Source organism: Sinohyriopsis cumingii, unplaced genomic scaffold, assembly GCF_028554795.1.
Source record: "Sinohyriopsis cumingii isolate HCF-2022 unplaced genomic scaffold, ASM2855479v2 utg000160l, whole genome shotgun sequence".
In the NCBI taxonomy this organism is placed as follows: domain Eukaryota; kingdom Metazoa; phylum Mollusca; class Bivalvia; order Unionida; family Unionidae; genus Sinohyriopsis; species Sinohyriopsis cumingii.
The window spans coordinates 467,257-488,818 of record NW_028315873.1 but is presented as its reverse complement, the minus strand read 5'-3'; the positions used below and the strand labels follow the sequence as shown (position 1 = coordinate 488,818).

General features: G+C 31.3%; 1 protein-coding gene across 1 annotated transcript; it reads left to right on the top strand.

Moving 5' to 3' along the window:
• The first annotated feature begins 676 nt into the window (after nucleotides 1-676).
• On the top strand, nucleotides 677-17,367 carry LOC149774618 (uncharacterized). The gene is made up of 14 exons (XM_089944949.1): nucleotides 677-767; nucleotides 5,063-5,228; nucleotides 6,486-6,672; nucleotides 7,625-7,727; nucleotides 8,516-8,589; nucleotides 8,997-9,047; nucleotides 9,813-9,854; nucleotides 10,795-10,842; nucleotides 11,331-11,378; nucleotides 11,920-11,964; nucleotides 12,826-12,882; nucleotides 13,709-13,765; nucleotides 14,329-14,385; nucleotides 15,508-17,367. Exons 1-14 carry the CDS (start codon nucleotides 677-679, stop codon nucleotides 17,344-17,346), a joined length of 2,865 nt encoding a protein of 954 aa, XP_089801075.1. The 3' UTR covers nucleotides 17,347-17,367.
• The last annotated feature ends 4,195 nt before the right edge of the window (nucleotides 17,368-21,562 follow it).

Sequence of the window (21,562 nt, the reverse complement as noted above, 5' to 3'; positions counted from 1 at the left end):
ATAACTAAAACTTGTTGAAAAGCATTCCAAACGTTTTCCAAGGTTTATTTTGAGAAATTCAGTTATGACAAAATGACACACTTGTAAGATAAAGGATAATGTTTTCCTCCTGCTGGAACAATGTGTCAAGCCTTTTGTAGCACATATATCAAAATTATTAAGAAAGTCCCTCATTCTAAAAATAGATGCATGCACATTTCATGCATATCATCATATTCATGTCTGTGCCGATTTGGTTTTAAAGAAGGGTCTAGCTCATTCATTTATTGACTTTTATGCTTCAGTTTTTCCATCAGTGCATAGTTGCAGTAATGTTTTATCAACAACAATGAAATTAGAACAGATACTACAGTGTGAAGACATGTAGTTTCAGGTATATGCTACAGTTATTATCTCAAATGTTAGTTTAGAAAACTGTATTTTAAGTGCTAGCTGATTCAGGATTTTTATCAATTTGCAATTACATTACTGTAATCTAGGTACTCCTATCAATTAAAATTATTTATGATGTACAGTTTCTACACTGCTCTTTTAGGTATTATGGCTAAAATACACTGCATATGAACATGATACATTTTTTACACTTACAAATTATATCTGCATTGAAAAGTATTATTATTATTATTATTATTACTATTATTTCCATTTCCACAGCTCAGTCTGGTATGATGGTATGATGGCTGCTAATGATTATGTAATAATTGAATGGGTGACTCAGAAGAAGGATCCACCAGGATTCAGAATACTTGAATCTGATTCATCACGAGGTCTGTTTTTTTTTTTTCTTCTCCATCTTGTATAATATTGTGTGTATTTTGGTAATTTTACATGTATTCATCAGGTTAACATACATTATTTGAACACCTTTAGTTAATTAAATTTATAAGAAAATAATAATCTTTTCAGTGACATGGAGACTTTGCATACTTATATGCTCTTACACTCACCTGTACTTTTGGAGTTTTAAATAAAGTAATGGTAATTGAAGCAGAAAAACAGTAAATGAGCATTAAAGTTTACATTCAAAGACATTGCATAGAATAATAGTCTTAATAAAATTAAAAGGGATGCTATTTACATGCTATTATGTAGCAGCCATTTCAACATATTTACTTGTTATATTATTGCATGGACAGCATTTTTAAAAGTTACTTTGTTATCTTTTTATTTATGTGGTATTCAGGGAAGCATTAACATTAAAAGTAATTGTGGTCAACTTGACTTTGACTCGCTTCTAAATATCTTAATCAATGTTTATATATATGTAACTTTGGTGATGTTTAGTTGAAAAGATAATGAAATAAATTCATACATTGTTTACATTTAAGATAAATGCATGTAATCGGTAATATTTATTGCAATCGATATGCCACAGAAAATATAAAAATATATTTGGCTGACTATCTATTTTTTTCTTGACGACCCTTGCACTTTTTGCACCCCTGGGTGAATTTATTTTTATACATTGAACCACTCCAGTAATCTTAGTGGCTTTGACATCTGTGTTAGATGCAGTAGGTTGTGGGTTACAACCCTGACCCAGGCCTACCAATTACTTAGCCAAAAAACGGTATTAGCAGCTGGCTGGGTTGGCGCTTAGCATTAACAGGTTAATGTGACTAGGTGGGACATGATTCCACATGTTTGTGCCTGATGCCCAAGTGCTAGACATCACTGTAAACTGCCACATTGCCGACATCATAGTGATATGGCTGAAAAATTGTTAAAGCCATTTTACAAATCCAAATCAGACACATGCACAAAAGTAAATAAAGTTCCAAAATCGATTTGTGCATGTAATTGAGTTGGCTTTTTGTCCAGTACATGAATAATTTAAATTGCTTCTAACTGAGCTGGTTTAGCCCATTGCTTCAAGTACATATTCGAATATATTATATACAGTGTTTTAAAAATAAAAAGTCCCTTTTTAATTTTGTTTGATTCATACCTGAATGAACCCAACTTTTTTTAAGCCATGCCTGCCTGTACTACTTTTCTGTACATAATGATGAATGAAGACTATATTTAGAATATGGGATGATTAAGTCATAATTCTTACTTAAGATTTTAATTACGAGCACTGGACATTGTTTATAAAAAAAGAGATATCTTTGCTAATGCTACAAGTAATATACACTTTAAAAGAAAAAATAAGCATCATCTGCTTACATATCTTGTTAAGACATGATATTTCCATGAGATACTCATTGGTATGTGTGTATTAATCAGTTATTTGAAATCTGTATACCATTAAAATATGGAAATTTAAAATTTAGTCTTTATATTAAAACAAACAAAAAAACAATAATCTGTTTACACTGGGACTCAAACCCAGGACATTCATATTATTGACGCCACTGTAACAATCTGAGCTATGCAGTCACTTGATATGTTTAGTATTAGATAATTTATAAAAGCCAGTGAACTGGAAAACTTTCTCTGATTAGTTGTAAATATATCACTGTGATTCACTGTTATGTAATTATTGTGCCTTAATGAGAGTGAAGTTCAAAATCTGAATAAATAAAAGAATGTTATCAAAATATGAGTCTATTTAACTATTTATGCAGTTGAATTTAATTATAAGGATTGGCCATTTATTTTTTAATGTTCAATGAAGCATGAACCCAAAAAAATCATGCTGTGCACACTTTGTATGATGTGCATAATAACTGGAATATAAGACTACTTTTATTGTTCATTTTTTTAAATAATGTTAAATGTGATATTTACATATTTGTCTTTCTTACAGTATAGAGTGTTTCAGATTGTCTGCACATGAAAGGATGTACTTTTTACTTTGTGGCTATTTATATTTTTCAGTCACATTAGCATATTGCATACTGCCTTCATTATTTTTAAATTAAATTACAGTCATTACTCCTTTATAGCAGTTGTTGGTTGAAGAAACATTGAATCAGATGCTGTTCCATCCATAGCACTGTCAAATAAGTATCATGATAAACATTTTTATACTTTACTCCATAAATATCTTTGATTTAAATGTTGTTTTTTTTCTGGGACGGGATTGATTCTTTTCATGATTGTGAAAGAAATACTTTATTCAAATAAATAACGTAACGCTTGTGAAACTTTATTCAAATAAATATAATAAAGCTCAACATTTATATAAATATATATATATATATATATATATATATATATATATATATATATATATATATATATATATATATATATATATATACTAATTCTATCTTCTACCTCCGTTTGTAATATTGACCCCAAAATTCTATTTCATCATTATTATAATTATTAAAGTAAATAATTTATTATTTGAATGTATTATCATCAGTTTGCTTATACCCATATGTATCACTATTAATAGTGGCCCTGAAACTAAAATATTTCATTCATATTAATAAAGATGAGTATAGTATAAAATGTTTATATTTTTCTGACATGATGCTTTGTTTTTGCCAATATTTTATTTTTCAGGTGTGCTATAACCATTGATAATCTAAGTAAGCACATGTTGCATGTGCAACAGCACACACTTATAATTTGCTGCTTCTTGTACTAATGCTTTTAATTGACAGGGTCCAAAATATTTTAGTATCAGATGTTACCTTAGGACTCGGAATGAAATGATATGTAAGGCTGATAAAGTGTAAACAGGCAAGTTCAAGTATATCAGTTTCAAGTATGATAATAGATGAACAAAAATATTTGTACTCAGCATTTGTAAGGCATATTGTTGAGCTATTAAAATAAATAATATAGCTTTAATTGGGAATTTCGGTTTTCTTCATAGTAAAATGTTTAGTATCTGAGCCTTTTGCTTAATATTCTTATTAGGCCAACGAGTCCTGCATAATATTGATACCATCAATTTAAGGATTAGATATTTTGGTCTGTAATACATAAAAAAAAATACCATCAATTTCAGCGGAAGCAGTTTTGGCCATTATTGTACAATATTGACAATATCATTGTAATGGGTGTATATTTTGGACCCTAAAGCAAGCTTATTAAGGTAGCTAATAATACTTTTCATATTTTTCATTGAACAATTATTTATCTTATCAGCACCCTGTGTACTATTTTTGCTCTGCTAATTTCAGTGCATATTAGCACTCTTAACATGCTTATTTTCCGTGTATATTTGCACACTTAACATGCTTATTTTCCTTGCATATTTGCACTCTTAACATGCTTATTTTCCTTGCATATTTGCACTCTTAACATGCTTATTTTCCTTGCATATTTGCAATCTTAACATGCTTATTTTCCTTGCATATTTGCAATCTTAACATGCTTATTTTCCTTGCATATTTGCACTCTTAACATGCTTATTTTCCTTGCATATTTGCAGTCTTAACATGCTTATTTTCCTTGCATATTTGCACTCTTAACATGCTTATTTTCCTTGCATATTTGCACTCTTGACATGCTTATTTTCCTTGCATATTTGCAATCTTAACATGCTTATTTTCCTTGCATATTTGCAATCTTAACTTGCTTATTTTCCTTGCATATTTGCACTCTTAACATGCTTATTTTCCTTGCATATTTGCACTCTTGACATGCTTATTTTCCTTGTATATTTGACCCTTAATATGCTAATTTCAGTGTATATTAGCATATGCTAAATTAAATTAATATTAACAACTTTAACTTTGGCTTTTCAGGATTTTCATTATATGTGTGCTACATTATTGGATGCAGTGATATTTAATGGAGCTTTTACTGGTGATTTTGACTGTCAGTGCTATTAATGTACAACGTAAAATTGGGAAAGACAGGATAATTTATTGATGTCATGTGAGTTGCTGCATAAATTTCCATGATGAACTATATTTTAATATACAAATATTGTTCTGGTAATGATAGCATCCTTCTTTAAACCATTAAACAGCGAACCTAGTCAAAAGAGAATTTGACATAGGACAGTAATTAGTATTTTACTCTTATGACTAGAAGATATAACCGATTTACAGGGTTCTGTTATTGTATTACCCGGCAAGATATTAATGCTGGTAGCAGTGCCACAAAAGTACATTTTGTAGCCTATCTTTAAATACTGTCATTTCACCTCCAGATAAAACAGTCATCTCCTTGAAATCAATTGCAAAGGGCCAGTTTGTGTTGGAGCACCCTGGAACATTGCTATCATACAATAATAGCATTGTAAGACAAAACGACTATGACAGGAGACGACTTAAGAGTCAGCTGCTGTTTTTTGAACATAAGGGTGATAAAATGTGGTTAGTATAATTTATAGTCTTTAATAGAGTTAATAATCATTTAGTTTTGTCCAAGTAGCCTATCAATGTACACCTCCCCTTCCCATTTGGTACCTTAAAAATATAGAATACTATCTTCCAAGTAGCCTATCAATGTACACCTCCCCTTCCCATTTGGTACCTTAAAAATATAGAATACTATCTTCCAAGTAGCCTATCAATGTACACCTCCCCTTCCCATTTGGTACCTTAAAAATATAGAATACTCCCTTCCAAGTAGCCTATCAATGTACACCTCCCCTTCCCATTTGGTGCCTTAAAAATATAGAATACTCCCTTCCAAGTAGCCTATCAATGTACACCTCCCCTTCCCATTTGGTACCTTAAAAATATAGAATGCTATCTTCCAAGTAGCCTATCAATGTACACCTCCCCTTCCCATTTGGTACCTTAAAAATATAGAATACTCCCTTCCAAGTAGCCTATCAATGTACACCTCCCCTTCCCATTTGGTACCTTAAAAATATAGAATACTCCCTTCCAAGTAGCCTATCAATGTACACCTCCCCTTCCCATTTGGTACCTTAAAAATATAGAATACTCCCTTTTATTATGTTTGTTAGGCAACAGTAAGATGGTATTTTTTATTTTTAAAGAAGCATCAGTTATTTTAATATGTCTTCTTCTTTTATATGTTTTAAAAGTTTTGGACTTTGACTTTTCTTAATTGGAGGCTTTGCTTTGCACTAATTGAAATCCTGCTATTTTCGATATTTATATGCTGCAATTGCATGATGGCATGAATAGATTTTATGTCCATTACAACAGTTTTTGGGGGACATATTTTACAATTTGTTATCTGCTTTCCAATGAGGCTTTTATGCAGATTCATCTGAACAAAATTAACTTAAATATATGACAACTTTATCACTTGACCTAATTTAAAGGCTTTTGTATTTTGTAAAAACATGTATTTGTTAATTACACCCTCAAACGCATACATTAGGGAAAATTATTACCTAGACACCTTTAAATTAAAGTAACTCATTCTTACAAAAAAGATTTAATATTGTGACCTTTTTTGCACACTTTAATGGTTATAATGACATGGGTTTTTCTGTAAAAGATTTCCTATAATGTCTACTTGGTCCTAAATGAAAATTATGCCATTATGATATCTAAAACCACAACCATGATGGCCATCTTAAATATATTCTTATTATTTCTCCTTTTTTTCATATCATACTAAAAAAACTGCACATTTGATGCTAATTGCAGCATTGACTCAACATTATCGAGACAGTTTGGCTGCCGCATTCAAAAGAACAGTAACAATGCTAATGTGTACAGAGAAGTTATTGTTATTAATGGACAAATGTACTTAATATACAGAGCTTCAAAAGACATTTTCCCTGGTGATGCATTGATATGTAATGAAGAAAATGGTGCTGAAGCCAGTGATCAGGTAAGATGAAGAGAAATTAACACTAGTGTTAATTGGAAACTGAACATTTAACTAATCAGAATACACATTTTTGTCAGGTCAGGTCTGCCAGTTGTCTATTGTGCTTTAAAATTTCCATCTCCATCAAACATTTATGAGTGGTAAATGTCTTGTCCATCTATTTGTTATACAAACAATTCTTGCTTGTTTAATAATAAAGCAGTTTTACCATACTCTCCTCATGAAGTGAGAGAAAGATGACAGAGATCACATTTGTGTAAAAGGTTAATGACACAACAGTACATCACTGGCTATATCGTGCCAAATAGGTTTAGGTATTTCAAAAGGGAATACAATATATGGGCCAAAAGAGTAAAATCAGTAAGATACAGCTGAAATTTTGTTATAGAAAATACACTCTGATAAAAAGAAATCGAAGACCTAGGACCTGTAACATTATGATGGGACACATTCATCTGTAACATTATGATGGGACACGTTCAGCTGTAACATTATGATGGGACACATCCAGCTGTAACATTATGATGGGACACATTCAGCTGTAACGTTATGATGGGACACATTCAGCTGTAACATTATGATGGGACACATCCAAGGTTGAACAAGTTGCCTTAATTAGCAATCATACTTAAGTGACATTGAGCTGAGGTGGCGAGATCTATGTACATGTATGTGAGAAAATAGCTCACCATTCCTCTTAATTTCCTTTCATGTGCAATCTTGTGCATAGGAAGACTTTAACTTTAAGTAATTCAAAGTAGATACTATCTGTCCTGTTTGTAATATTAACATTATCTATCATATGTACTGATGTCTGATAAGAATTAGACAGTTATGACTAATTCATGTGTATTTTTCATTTGGATCCATATTTAAGTTAGTTTTTTGATGATCCCATACATTAAATTGTATGTCAGTCATCAAACATGAACATCATTTGAATAAATTGCAGATCATTCTTAAAGTAGAAGACAACTCAAGAGAGTTTGCTCCGCTGTGGAAAACGTTCAGTGTTTTTCAGAAACCAGAGGACTTTACTGAAGTGGCAACTTGGGGTACTTTCATCCAAATAATTATACACTTTTGTCTTTGACATTTACAAAAGATACATCAACAAAAATTAATGCTTTTAATTAAAAGAGATGGACAACAAAAGGCACATAAGCATGTTAATGAGCAATATAATTAAAACTTTATGTCAGTATAGACTCAAAAGAAGATCCTTGTTAGCATAAATTTCTTATTTGGTTTCTACTGTAATGTTTTTCTCTCTCATTATTCTGAATTTTTAAAATCATATTTCTTCTCATCAGCTACCATTTGCTCCATATCTATGTTTTAATATCATATGTCGTAACTAAAGCAATGTAAGCTCCATTTGCTTATGCATCTTGTTTGTGCACTTTATAACAGACATGAAAATTATAAAATGACAAAGTCATAAATGACTTTCAGGGTTGATACAACTCTTTTCGACTGTAACTAACATTGGCACACATACAGTGGAAGCCCTGCAAACATCGTATTAAAAAATAATTTCAATTTGGTTATTTTCATGGGCAACAATTTTAATTGTTTTATTTAATTCATGGATTTGTACTTTATTGTTTGCAATGATGGATCAGTATTTATTTCTTTAGTCATTTATTGATTTTTTATTTTATATATTAACCATGGAATAAACAATGGCAGTTCCTCACAAAACTATTTTAAATGATAATGATCATAATCATCAAAAAAGTATTGTAGGAACATATCCCAAAAGTCCAATCTCAAGATAACCATAAGTCGAAAGATACTTAAAAGAATCATTGATGCTAATTACATTTTTGTGTGTTTTTAGCACCCGATAGAAAACCTGCAACTAAAAATAGATATTGTGAAGTCTGCAGGTGCACATATACAAGTCTGAAACAGGTATTATTTAATTCCTATACTAAAATTTATTTTATAGTTCAGCTTGATGAAGATAGTGTTTAATGAACTAAATCTCTTTTGTCATACTCCTTACAATGACTTTAGAAAACCAAGAAAATATAGCTGGCATGTGACTGAATCACAGTAAGAATTATTGCAGTACTTTGCTTACTAAGAATATATTTACAGTCACCATTTTTAACAGTGTGTTAAATCTGCTTCAGAGAATGAGTTATTGGGATTATTGATGTGTATTTATGTCTCAGTTGTCAGAGATAATCAGCTATTCAGCCTCATAAGGATTGATTATGGAGAGACATTACATGTACTTACTTTTTACCAGTAATTATACATGATATGAAATTATATTTCATTTTTTTTAAAGTGATAAAATTGTTTGATTTCAGCATCTTGCTCTGGTATCACATCAGCAGATTCAATTACAGTCAACATACATGGTAGGAAAGCAAAACTTCCAGGTTTAATGTGCAAATATGGGTAGCACACAGGAATATAATGGAAGAGTTTGAGCAAGAGTTCACCTATTTCTTTCTCTTAAATATTCTGACAGATAAAATAGTATTGTATAAATATTCTTAATATTCTTATGGAGACATGTACATTAATAAATGAGTCACTTGTAAATTTCATAGAAAAATATTATACTCATTGAAATTATCTCGGACCATAAAAGACCAGCTGGACCTGGCCCAAAAATGTAAAAGCTTATTATTTAGTTCTTGTAAGCTTGGAGTATCTCTTCTCGGTATATGTAGTATGCAAGATCATAATGGAAACATTTTTAAAAAATTGCTCATTATAAAATATATTTTCTCATTTGTATCTTTTGGATTAGCAATGGGGTTATGTGGTAAATATACATGTTCCTCCATCTGTTGGTTAGTATATATCACACATTATGGAAGACACAAGCTAGAAATCTAGGTTTGTGTTAGTAGATATGCATATTAGCATTGTCACATTATCTATATTGTTACTGACTATACTCATATCACTTTTGTACAGAGTAAATTGTATAGGTATTGGAGAACATTTGCTTCATAGAATGGGAATTATATACATTTGAACTGACTTATACAAGATCCGATCAATTGAATTATTTTCTTCATTTTCTTCAATTATTATTTCATACATGCTTTTTTTCACATATACATTATTACAAAAACAGTTAATTTGGGTATGCATCTACTTCTCTATTTCAGGAAGAAGACGCAACCCTAAATATTGAAAAACTTGTATGCAAAGTATGTAAAATTATACAGGTTGGAAATTCAACTAACTTTCAACCATGTGCACTGTTCCGTTGTTTTGTTTAATAGCTTCATAAATTGTCATCTGTTATTCTGAATTAGAGATTATATGTAATTTGTAATATGTTGATTTATGATTTTTATTACTACCTTGTGCTCTGTGAATATTTACAATTCGTCAATACATATTGGTGAAATTTTCAATTTATTTTGAAGGATATTATTTGTGTATGCATTTTTATGGATATTTAAGTTTTATTTTTGCACTTATGTGCTCCAGTTTTCTTTTTCATTTACCTGGTTTTCACTTAGATAGTTTTAGTTGAATGTTATTAAATTTATTTAAAACATATGATTCGAGATACATGTAAATAGTAAATAAAGTTTCATATATTATTTTGTATAGGTCTAGACCATTTATTATGCTGCAATTTATTTAATCATTTTTAAATTGGATAATTTGATTTTCAGATGGATGATAAAAATAAAACAAGAAATAAATAACTAAATAAATAAAAGAAAATGATAACAATTTTTTAAAAACATTTATTAAATCAGATTAATCTTTCAACTTTGAAGTGTTTACATATTAGTTATGAAAAGGTTCATGCTATGATTATGGTTATTTCTTATGCTTTTAAATGTTTTTGTTGGCAATTTACTGCTTTAATCCATTTGTTTTTAATATTTATGCAGTTTTGTATAATGGCCAGAACTTGTGTTGCATATTACTGCATATTACTTTCACATACTCTACAATTCCATGATGTCAAGGTGCTGTAAGGAAATATTTAAATCTATGCATGTGGTACAATATTTTGATCCACTAATGATTTTTAAATCAATGGTCTAGAATGTTGATGGAGGAAATGGGGCTAATCAAGTCAGCTTCATGGTACTAATTAACATTAGTAAATTTTGTTCTGCTTTTTAGATCACTGCAGAAAATATGGATGATTTTCCAAATGATCTATTCACAAATGTAAGTCAACATCAGCTTTGCCACCTTGATATAATATAATGCATATATAACTGTATTTGTGGGTCTCTTCCTGTGTGTAAAATCAATACAGGTTTTATAAAAAAAATACATGTTTTCTTGCCTGGGTGTATAAGAATGCAAGTAACATTGGCATTCATAGCATCATGGTTTTCGTATGATAGGCATCAGATACAAAGATGTAGGAGGGTTATAAGATTCATACTTCTTTTCAAAAGACCACATAGTAGTCTTTTGTGATAATGTAATGACTTATACTTTCAACATGACTTGTTCCAATGCTTTTGTAACCGACAAAAAAATTAATGAAAGTTGAAAGTCAGTGACATGCATCTTTAAATGGCAATAAATCTACGGAATGATTGTTTTATGTGTATCATAGTCACATCCCTTTTTCCTTACTTTGGCTGCTGCATAAACTATATAGCTCTTGTAAAATAAATAACATTCATAAATATTATTTGTTTTAGATCACTGCAGTTAATATGGATGAAGTTGACAGTGATTTAATCCCAAATGTAAGTTAATATCCATTTTGCCCCCGTATTCATTAAAATAGTCTTGTAATGATCACAAAAGTTGGCTGAAGTATTACAAAAGTCCCTCAAACATGGTAACTGCATAAACATTTTTCCTAAGTCCCACAGAGTAGTTACATTCGCACATTTATTAAGTGACACATGCTGGAGTTGCATTAAGAGCTTTTTTGAGTAAGTTCCACATATTGGTAACAGTATTGTCATTTTCATTGAGTAAGAAGCACATACACTTTTGCCGCATTCAAAATTTTATGTCAGTACATAGAACCTGTCTGCCAAATATTACTCGATATTTTATGCTCCCAATTTTCATGAACTGCTGCATAAGTAACTAAAGTACTTAGTGCTGAAATTCCAAGAAAAATCATTCTATCAGCTTGTAAATGTTTATTCCCCTTCACTTTGGCATATACTATTCCTGCAGTTTGATATTCAGAAGGGACTTACTTGATGATCTAAAGTCTTATCAACTAAATCAAACAAATTCTTGAATTCTATCATTCCTTATGATTTTTTTCAGGTGTCAAATCTAGATATTGTAATGGACTCTGTGAAAAGTGACATGGTAAGAAAATATATTTTTCTAAGCTGTCTTCCACACAGAAATATGTCATCAGTATTAGCAAATCAAGTCCTAATAAATCGCCATTTAATCTTACATGGTTCAGTAAGAATTTTCCATCCATATTTATGTGTTTCACAATTATGCTGGAAAATAACTAGTTATTTTCATCTACATCATTGGTGTTTGTGGATGTACCCAATCAAATCTATGTACATTCTAAGTCCTTTTCAATTACATCCCCATTGTACTGATAGCAGTATCTGAAATGTATGAATGAGGTGTTATGTAATACATACACAATATTTTAGTTTGGGGATATGACTTGTTTTTATAACAATGATTGAAATGTCTCGGTATTAACAAATCGTTCAGCCGTAATTTATTTTTCTTAATTTGCACCAAATCTTGGTTTTGAGGATGTACCATATTGCCATATATCATCAATATTTGACAGGTTTGTATCAGAAGAATAACTATGTGATGCTTTTATTTGCTATGTTTATCCATTAAATTTACTTCTACTTTTAATCAAATCTCAGATGTAAAAAATGTTGTTTTAGCTCAAGACAGAGTTTTTGAAGTAATATAAAATTACCATGTAACTCCTTATTCCCAAAAAACATAAAAATGACCCTTAATCCTGTTTTATTCATCATAATGTCATATTTCTTATGATTTTTTTATCAACGGGGTCTCTGGTTATACAATGAAAATATTTGAAACACTGAACTGCTGCCAAATAATCCTTATTCATAAATATTGTGCCATCACATTGGTTAGTTACTTTCAGATTTTCATAATTACTTAGGCAAGTCTGAGATTAGACCGTCATCTTTATCTCTTCTTATTTATTTTAAACAGATTTCTGAACATTTTGATGACATCATGATAGATCCAGACTGGATTCCGGACAAGAATGTAAGGATTAAAATAATAAGCAAGCCTTTCTTTGTGTTAGTGTCTGGCCATATTGCATGGCAACTCACCTCCTACCACCAATCCATTTCAACACAAAACTTCACATTTACATTGTAAATATCTAACGAGATTCTCCAATAAAAGTTAGTATGATGTGATAATCCTAGCATGCACACAGATTATATTAGTATGTAAGATACTATTTTACAACCTAGTCCAGGTGAAGTTATTCAGATTTGCAATACTGTTCAACAACCTGTCTGCTAGCACCACTTTCTACCAAATAGCTGTAAATTATCATGACATAGATGTCTTTCAGTCTGAGGCCAGTGTCATATTGGGGCGTTTGCCTTTTATACCAATGTAAATCAGATGATCAATACCAATCCCATTATCTATTTAAGCCTTTTCTTAAATTCAGTTTAAACTGGGCTTGGATGGCTGATTGGTCTTTGCCAATGTGAAAAAGGTGGCAGTAGCTTCATTTGGGTGTGTGGTTATTATTTGGGTTATTCAATGGTTCATCCACCAGCAGATATACTGGCTTGGCCTATCCTGCACTGTGAAATTAAACCAAAAACAACAAAACCGATTTTCACTATTGTAGTTTTGTCCAGAGTCTCAGACTTATATCATTAAAGAGAATAAAGTGTATTTATTATTAGTGTACATATAGTCTAAGCTTTGGAGATTATGTAAACATTCTGCTCTATACATTGAATATAACTATTTCTTTGTGTTCAGAAAAATTATAGTTGAAATATGTGTCATTTAATTATTGCAACAAAATGCAAGTAAATGTAAACCTATTTTTTATGTTGAACAGATGTCTGAGGATCTTGATGTCAGTTTGACAAGTGAGAAGAACAAGAGGGATGAAAATGTATGTATTACCCATAATGATTTGGAAATTTTTACAAATATAATAATTTCTAATTATAGTATGAAATTATATTTCTTGATGCTTGGTCATCACTGTTACCAAATTGTGGTTGTCATTGCTTTTTGGACTATGCACATGTTTTTAAAACATTTGATCACATTAAGGACAGTTTTTTTTAAAATTTGCATTAGCATTCTATTTTATGGTTTTAGCTTTACAAAGCGTTAATCAAAACTTTTAAAAGTCTGAATCGTGTCAAATTTCTAAAGTGATAAAATATTGAGGAAAAAATAATTTTTTCCTGATGTAAGATAGAAATTCAGAATTGGACTGTCAGAAACTTCTTAAAAAAATCTTTTTTTGTGACTGTCTATTTTGTCTATTAAGTTGTATTATAAATAGTAAATTTTATCTAAGAGACTTAGTAAATTTTCTGCCTTTTAATGAGAAAGTTTAAGTGCATATGCTGTGCAAATTTAACAGTTGTGCTATTGTTTCATTTGGGGCATGGAGTGGGGTTTCAGTTGTTAAGCAATTTCTAGTCTCTGATGCCTTATTTTTAGGAAGTGAAAACATGTCAGGAAATGGAAGAAGATGGAGTTCATACCAATGCTGCAAATGTGAGTAAACAACTTTTGTTACCATTTATACTACTTGCGAAAATAATTTTACACTGGAGTTGTTCTTAGCATGATTTGATTGCAATCCTAACTGTGAAGTATTAACATTTAGCATTTACTGTCAGCTTAGTTGTTAACCAACTCATAATTAATAGACAGGTGCATTCCATGAACATGTTTTTATTTTCATTTTGTTTGTATGCCAAGTTTGAAATATAGGTTACATTATTATTCATTATCTAATATTGACAATGAAACAACATGGTAGCCACATCTCTTTTTTGTAGACAATACACAAATTTAGTTACAAAGGCAAAACTTCTGTTTGTGAGGAAATGTTACTCAAAATTAACATGGGTCCTATATGGCCATACTGAGTTATTTTCCTGGAACTGTACCATTTATTCTGGTGCAGATGTGGAATCTTTGAGCTTAGTGAATAGCTTGGTGTTTAAAGCGTATTCAGGGGTCTATGACAAACATTTTCATCAAGCAAGTATGGTGAAGTTATTCTTGCTTAAGAAATGCATAATTTCAGATTACAAAATTCCTCTATCAGCTTAAGGAGCTCAATAGTTATTATACACAGATATTTCCAATTGTTGTCATTGGTAATAATGATTTTTAAGTGGCTTTCTTGGGGTTATTACAGTTGGACTAGAGATGATAAAATAAAAGGCAGTACATTGGTAAAAACAAAATTATTCACACCCAGAATAAGCAAAATAGGTAATTGTTAACTGTCATTCTTCAGGACTTTTATTACTTGTTTGATTTAGGTCTCTTTCTTATACATTGCCTTAGAATTGCCTGGTAGCTTTGATTCATTGTATACTGTACCCTGATGTGAACATTGGGTTACTGTCACCTACTTTCACATTTGAATTAATTTGGTTAATTTTTGTATTGAGGGTATCTTCTCTTTCTGGTTCTTGTCACAGTGCTGTATAAAAAATTGTGTTAATGATTGAGCATATGTTTTTTATGAAGATAAAACTACAAGTTTTCACTGTATGGACTAAAATGAGAAATTATATGTTTGTACATTACACTTCATAGATCAATTACATATGTTGTGGGATGATGTTTCCATTGGACTTTTGTTTGACTTTGCTTTTGTAGACCAGAGCTATCTCAGTGCCTGATAAAAGTAATGATTCAACTGAGAAAATTGAACACAAAAAACCCAAACGTTCGTGCCTCTTCTGCAAGAAAGAACAGAGTCAGCTAAGAAGACATTTTAGAAATAAGCATAAAAATGAGCCAGAAATTAGAGCAATTGAAAAACTGCCTCTTAAAGCAAGAGCAGAGGCATATGACAAATTAAGGAAAAAGGCCATTTTTGCATTAAACCAGCAACGAATGAAGTCAAATAAGCCATTAATAAGAGAGAGAAATCAAGGAGATGGGGAGCTCGCCATGTGTACTTATTGTAGGGGTTTTTACAACAACAAGTATTTTTACAGGCACTTAAAACAGTGCCATGCCAGAGAGGAAACAACATCACCTGTTTCTAAGCAAGACATGAAATACATCAAGGCAAAAACAAAAGCACACCTTTCTGATAAAACTCTTAGTTCATTCGAGACAGAGATTTTAACAAATTTTAAAATGGATGAGACAGGAAACATTTGCCGCACAGACAAGTTGATACAAATATACGGGGAAAAGGAATGGTACAGCTCAGGGCAAAAAAATAAACAGTCTGTTATGAGTAACATGAGGAGTTTGGCAAACCTTTTAACAGAGTTTCGAAAGCAAGAAGAAAATAAAGATCTGTCTGGCAAAGACATGTTGGACCGAACAAGGTTTCAGAGTTTAGAAGCATCTATTAGAAATTTAACAGAAAATTGTAATGGTGAGGAAAAAGCAGCTCAGAAACTTAAATTAGGTTATGCTATCAAAAGCGCAGCCAAATCAATGGCTGGACATTATGGCATGGAAGAAGATACAGAGCTTGTCATTAAACAAGTGAAAGGTATTGAAATGTTTATGTTTGTGTTAGAACACAATTGGGGGAAAATTTTTGTCAGTGCTCAAAAGAAATTAGCACAGAGAAGAGCTGAAGTATTGAGGAAACCACATGAACTACCTATTGAAGATGATATGATGAAATTAAAAATATTTGTTGAAGTAGAAGTTGCAGAAATGCTTAAAGATCCATATAGCACATGGGGACAATACGAATATAACAGACTAAGGTCCATGCTTCTTACTAGACTAACACTTTATAATGCTCGAAGGGGTGGTGAGCCAGCAAGATTGACATTAAATGAGTGGGAGTCAGCGAAGAACAAGGAATGGGTAGACCCAAGTTTAGTTAGCAAAATAGATGATCCAATAGAGAAACACCTAGCTGGTCAGTATTTGCTGGCTCACCAGCCTGGGAAAGGAGGAAGGACATTGGTTCCACTTCTGATACCAAATAATATTGTAGCTGCTATAAACAAGATAGTTGAAATCAGGGAGGATGCTGGAGTGGCAAAAAACAACCCCTACCTGTTTGCAAACACCCAAGGATCCATGGAACACTGTAGAGGATGGGACGCAGTCAATGAGGTCACCAAGGCTGCCAATCTAATCCAGCCGGGCAAAGTTACAGCAACATCTGTTAGATATAGGGCCTCTACATACTATGCATTGCTCGATGTCAGCAGAGCAGAGAGGGTCACTTTTCTGAAGCACATGGGTCACTCAGAAGAAGTTTCGAATAACATTTATACCACACCCTCAAGTTACATGGAATTATGTAAAGTTGGCAGATTTTTTGAAGCACTTGATGAGGGCAATCTCAATCCTACAAGTTCTGTAACCATAACATCACTGCCCCACACCAAGAATAATTCAGGTTTTCTGGAAATGTCATCAGGTAAAATAGCCTTGCATGGCATTAATAGGTCAGCATGTAGTTATTTTATAAAAAATTTGAATTACTGCATGCCCAAACATTTAGTGGATTGAGTATCAGATTTTTATTGATTTTTTTTTCCATCCAGCTGTTGATGCTCTTGCAGTGAAGATAACAAATTTACATCTCTATTTTGAAATTAAGGTTATTTTTCTTGTGAAATGATTATGAACTTTGTCTTCCTGAACAACTCTCAAAATATAAAAATAGGTCACGATTACTGGTGTTAATTCTTTACTCTCTTTAATGATTGAACCCTTACAATATGTTTGTGGTACTGTTCTTTGTATTTAACTTTGTCAGACTTTTTCAATTATATACTAAAAACAAGTTACGACTAAAACATGCATAAGCAACAATAATTTTGCTATTGATTTATTGCACAATGTCAAAATTTAATAAACCACATAATGTGAATATACTTGACAAGAAATTACAGAGACAGCTATTGGTTAGGTACTTATCATCACAGACAGTCATTATGCTTGTGAAACTAGATATGACCAACAAATTCTTTTAATTTTCTATGATATATATTCAATAGAAAAAGACAATATTATAACTAATCAATACTCTATTTTATCTATAATACAAAATTAACACTAATAAAATATTATCCTTGGTATTTCTTAAAAAAGATTGAATGGAATAGCTTATAGATTGTTAATTTGCTTTGGTGAGCTTGTATTTATTTATTTGACAATGTTCATGGTTTTGCATGCAAAGTTTGTTTTTATATGATGCAGGTAGGATATTAATGGATAATTTCATTTACATACTCAGATCATCAAATGCAAGACTTTAATTCCAAACAATGAATATTGTGATCTTATATAAATATTTTGTTTGGAAAATTTTGTTTGCTGCACTTAAATATTTGAAATAGATGCAAATTATGCAAGTTTGATACATGTCAGTTATAATTTTGTTGTACCGCATGGATAGATATATATATATATATATATATATATATATATATATATATATATATATATATATATATATATATATATATATATATACTATTATTTAAGGTGGGTCGTGGGCAGTTTTGTCGTCCTCAGACGGTTTCGTGGGCAGATAAAAGTTCGTGGGCAGATTTCCATCTGCCCACGAAGCACGTCGTCCTTTTCTGCACTCTTGCCACAAATATCAATAAAATAAATGCATATTTATGCTGCTGAATGTTAAATATTCGATAAATATTCATCTGCAAAATAAATAATTGCCTTTTTACCTATTTATTTCCATTTTTTCATTAATGAATTGAATTGAATAGCACAACTTGAGTTACCTCCCATTATGTACTAGTATATATTGCAGCTTAAAAATAGATTGACCCGGAAGTAGTATGTTTCAAATTTACTGCCCATGATGACAGGGGGTCGTTACAAAGAAAATCAAGGGATGGGGTTCTAACCTGTAACAATATAATATGTTAATAGTGTTACAGGTTAGAACCCAAATCTGTTGATTTTCTTTGTAACGAGCCACTATGCCCGTGATTATTATTGTGAGAGATCAAAACTGCCCGGGAACCAGGATGTGGAGTGAATAATCTGCCAATGTCGCCAACAAGCACCATACATATATACTATTTATTTTGATATCTAAGAAGTTTTCAATAATGCTAATTAGTAACATTATAATGAGTGAGCTGTTATATGTCTTTCGAAATACCTCTATTCACTATTGCTGGTCTTGAGCCCAAACTAAGAGGATTGTGGCTGTCATTAGAAATACAAGTGATACCATTTATTTAAATCCAGGCTTAGTAAGTTCATAACTTCACTTAAGTTCATATTATATGCTGCTGCATTTTCTTCTCTCAGTCTACCATTAACAACGACAACAAAAGAAAAATGGTGTTTACTCAGAATTTGTTCCTATATTTATCAAAAAATTTGTTTTGGAACAGATATTTTGTTGGAAAAGCTGAAAGAATAAAATTGGGGGAAAATCATGATGGTATAATAATACAATTGTTTACTTATAATAAAAGAATACTGGATTTAGTGTACAACATCCTTGCAATAATTAAATGGCATTGTGAATATGCAGAACCCCAATTCTTTAATGTACATGTACTGTTTAAGGTACAAAACTGTTTTGCATACTTCATAACTTATTTCTCTAATAGTGCAAATAATAGGAGACAGAAGACATTTAGAAAGAATTAATTTGTCAAAATAAGTTAAATATCAAGATTAGTTTAATGGACGTTTGAAAATTTACTATTAAAGTAAAATTGCCTATTTTTGAGAGAAACATCCTAATAGTAATACACGTAATTTTATTTAAATTAGCAGTAATGTAGAGGATGCTGATTTATTTATGAAATATACCATAAACGTGTGTTTCATGTTCATTACTCCAAAGTAAAATACCCAAGAACCACCTCAGAAAATCAGTAATGACATATTCACGTAAAACACAAAACACAATTCTAAAAAGGTGATGGAGATGCAGTTATCAGCTGTGAGTCACATAGCTAACACATGTTGAGTAGCAGACTGGATGATTGGTATGGAACGAATTGTATTTGCCTTGTCAGAATAGTTGGTAAAGATTTTAAGAGGACTTCCTGGTTGGAAAAAAGTGAATTGGAGAAATGTATTATTTTTTTCATCGTATGTGTCCTTGTTTCACTTCATTAATAATAATGATATGACTTTTGACAAATCTTTTTGTCCGAGTGACTCAATGCTGATAAGTGTAAAAAAATGTCGAGGCTGCGACAGATGTGTCCTCTGTAGAAATGGGTGTTTATTAAACTAGGTCAAAATTAGGTAGTGTAAAAATAGGAAGTGGAACAATACACAATATGGAAAACGCTCGCTGTGGAAGACATTGGGCGGACATACAGACACATCAAGATGTATTTAATAAGATTCATACACATATTATATGCTGTTGTATAGCTCTCCTTGTATGCTTCAGATTTATACTATAAACATTGAAGTGTGTGATACCGAGACAAACGGCAATGGAAGATGCACGTATCAAGGTTATGAAGATTGTTAAATTCACAAGCGATACAGAGTCAAATATACCAAAACTTTCATATTGCATTTTCTTACATTTCTACTACCACAGATCGATTTAGACTGATGCGAAACCTATCAATTTATATCAAATTTGTCAAAATCGGGCTTTATTTACTATTGTTATGAGTTATTCACCTGTATGGAAAACGATCGTATAGGAAGACATTAGGCGAAATGACAGACAAAGGAAGATATACTTAATAAGATACATACACATACTATTTACAGTTGTACGGCTTTAATTATATGCTTTAGATATATAGCAATAGCATCGAAATATGTAGTACGATCGCAAAACGGCAATGGTAGATTCACGTAGCAAGGATATGCAGATCGGTAAAGTCGCACCCGATATTCAGTAAAAAGAACAAAACCTTCTATTTTGCATTTTCACACATGTCTATTGGCACAGATCGATTTAGTATGATTAGAAACATATCAATTAAAATCAAATTTGTCATCTGATATCAAATGTGTCAAAACCGTTGTTTTTGCGATTGTTATGACTTATTCGCCCATATGAAAAACTTTCGTATAGGTCGGATCTAGGCGCACGGACAGACAAATAAAGACGTGCTTATTAAGATATATACACACATTTTATAATATTGTATAGTTTTAATTCTATACTTCAGATCTCTAATATTAGCATCGAAGTATGTGCTACAATCACAAAACGGGAAGGGTGTATTAAAGTAGCAAGCATATGAAGATCGGTAAAGTCGCACCCGATATTCCGTAAAAAGTGGAACTTTTTTATTTTGTATTTTCACACACGTCTATTGGCACAAATCGATTTAGGCAGATGAGAACCTATATATTAATATGAAATTTGTCAAAAGCTGTGTTTGTTTACTATTGGTATAAATTATTCACCTATATGGAAACCGTTCGGATAGGAAGGCATCGGGTGCACAAACAGACATATGAAACCGTACTTAATAAGATACATACATATATTATTTAATGTTGTACATCTTAAATTATATGCTTCAAATCTATAGTATTAGCATCCAAGTATGTGCTACTATCGCAAAACGGGAAGGGTAGATGCACATATCAAGGATATGAAGATCGGTAAAGTCGCAAGCAATAATGAGTCATAAATACCAACTTTTTTATTATTAATTTTCTCGACTTTTTTTGGCACAGATCGATTTAAACTGATGAGGAACCTATACATTGATATTATATATGTCGAAATATATGGTTGTTTAAGATT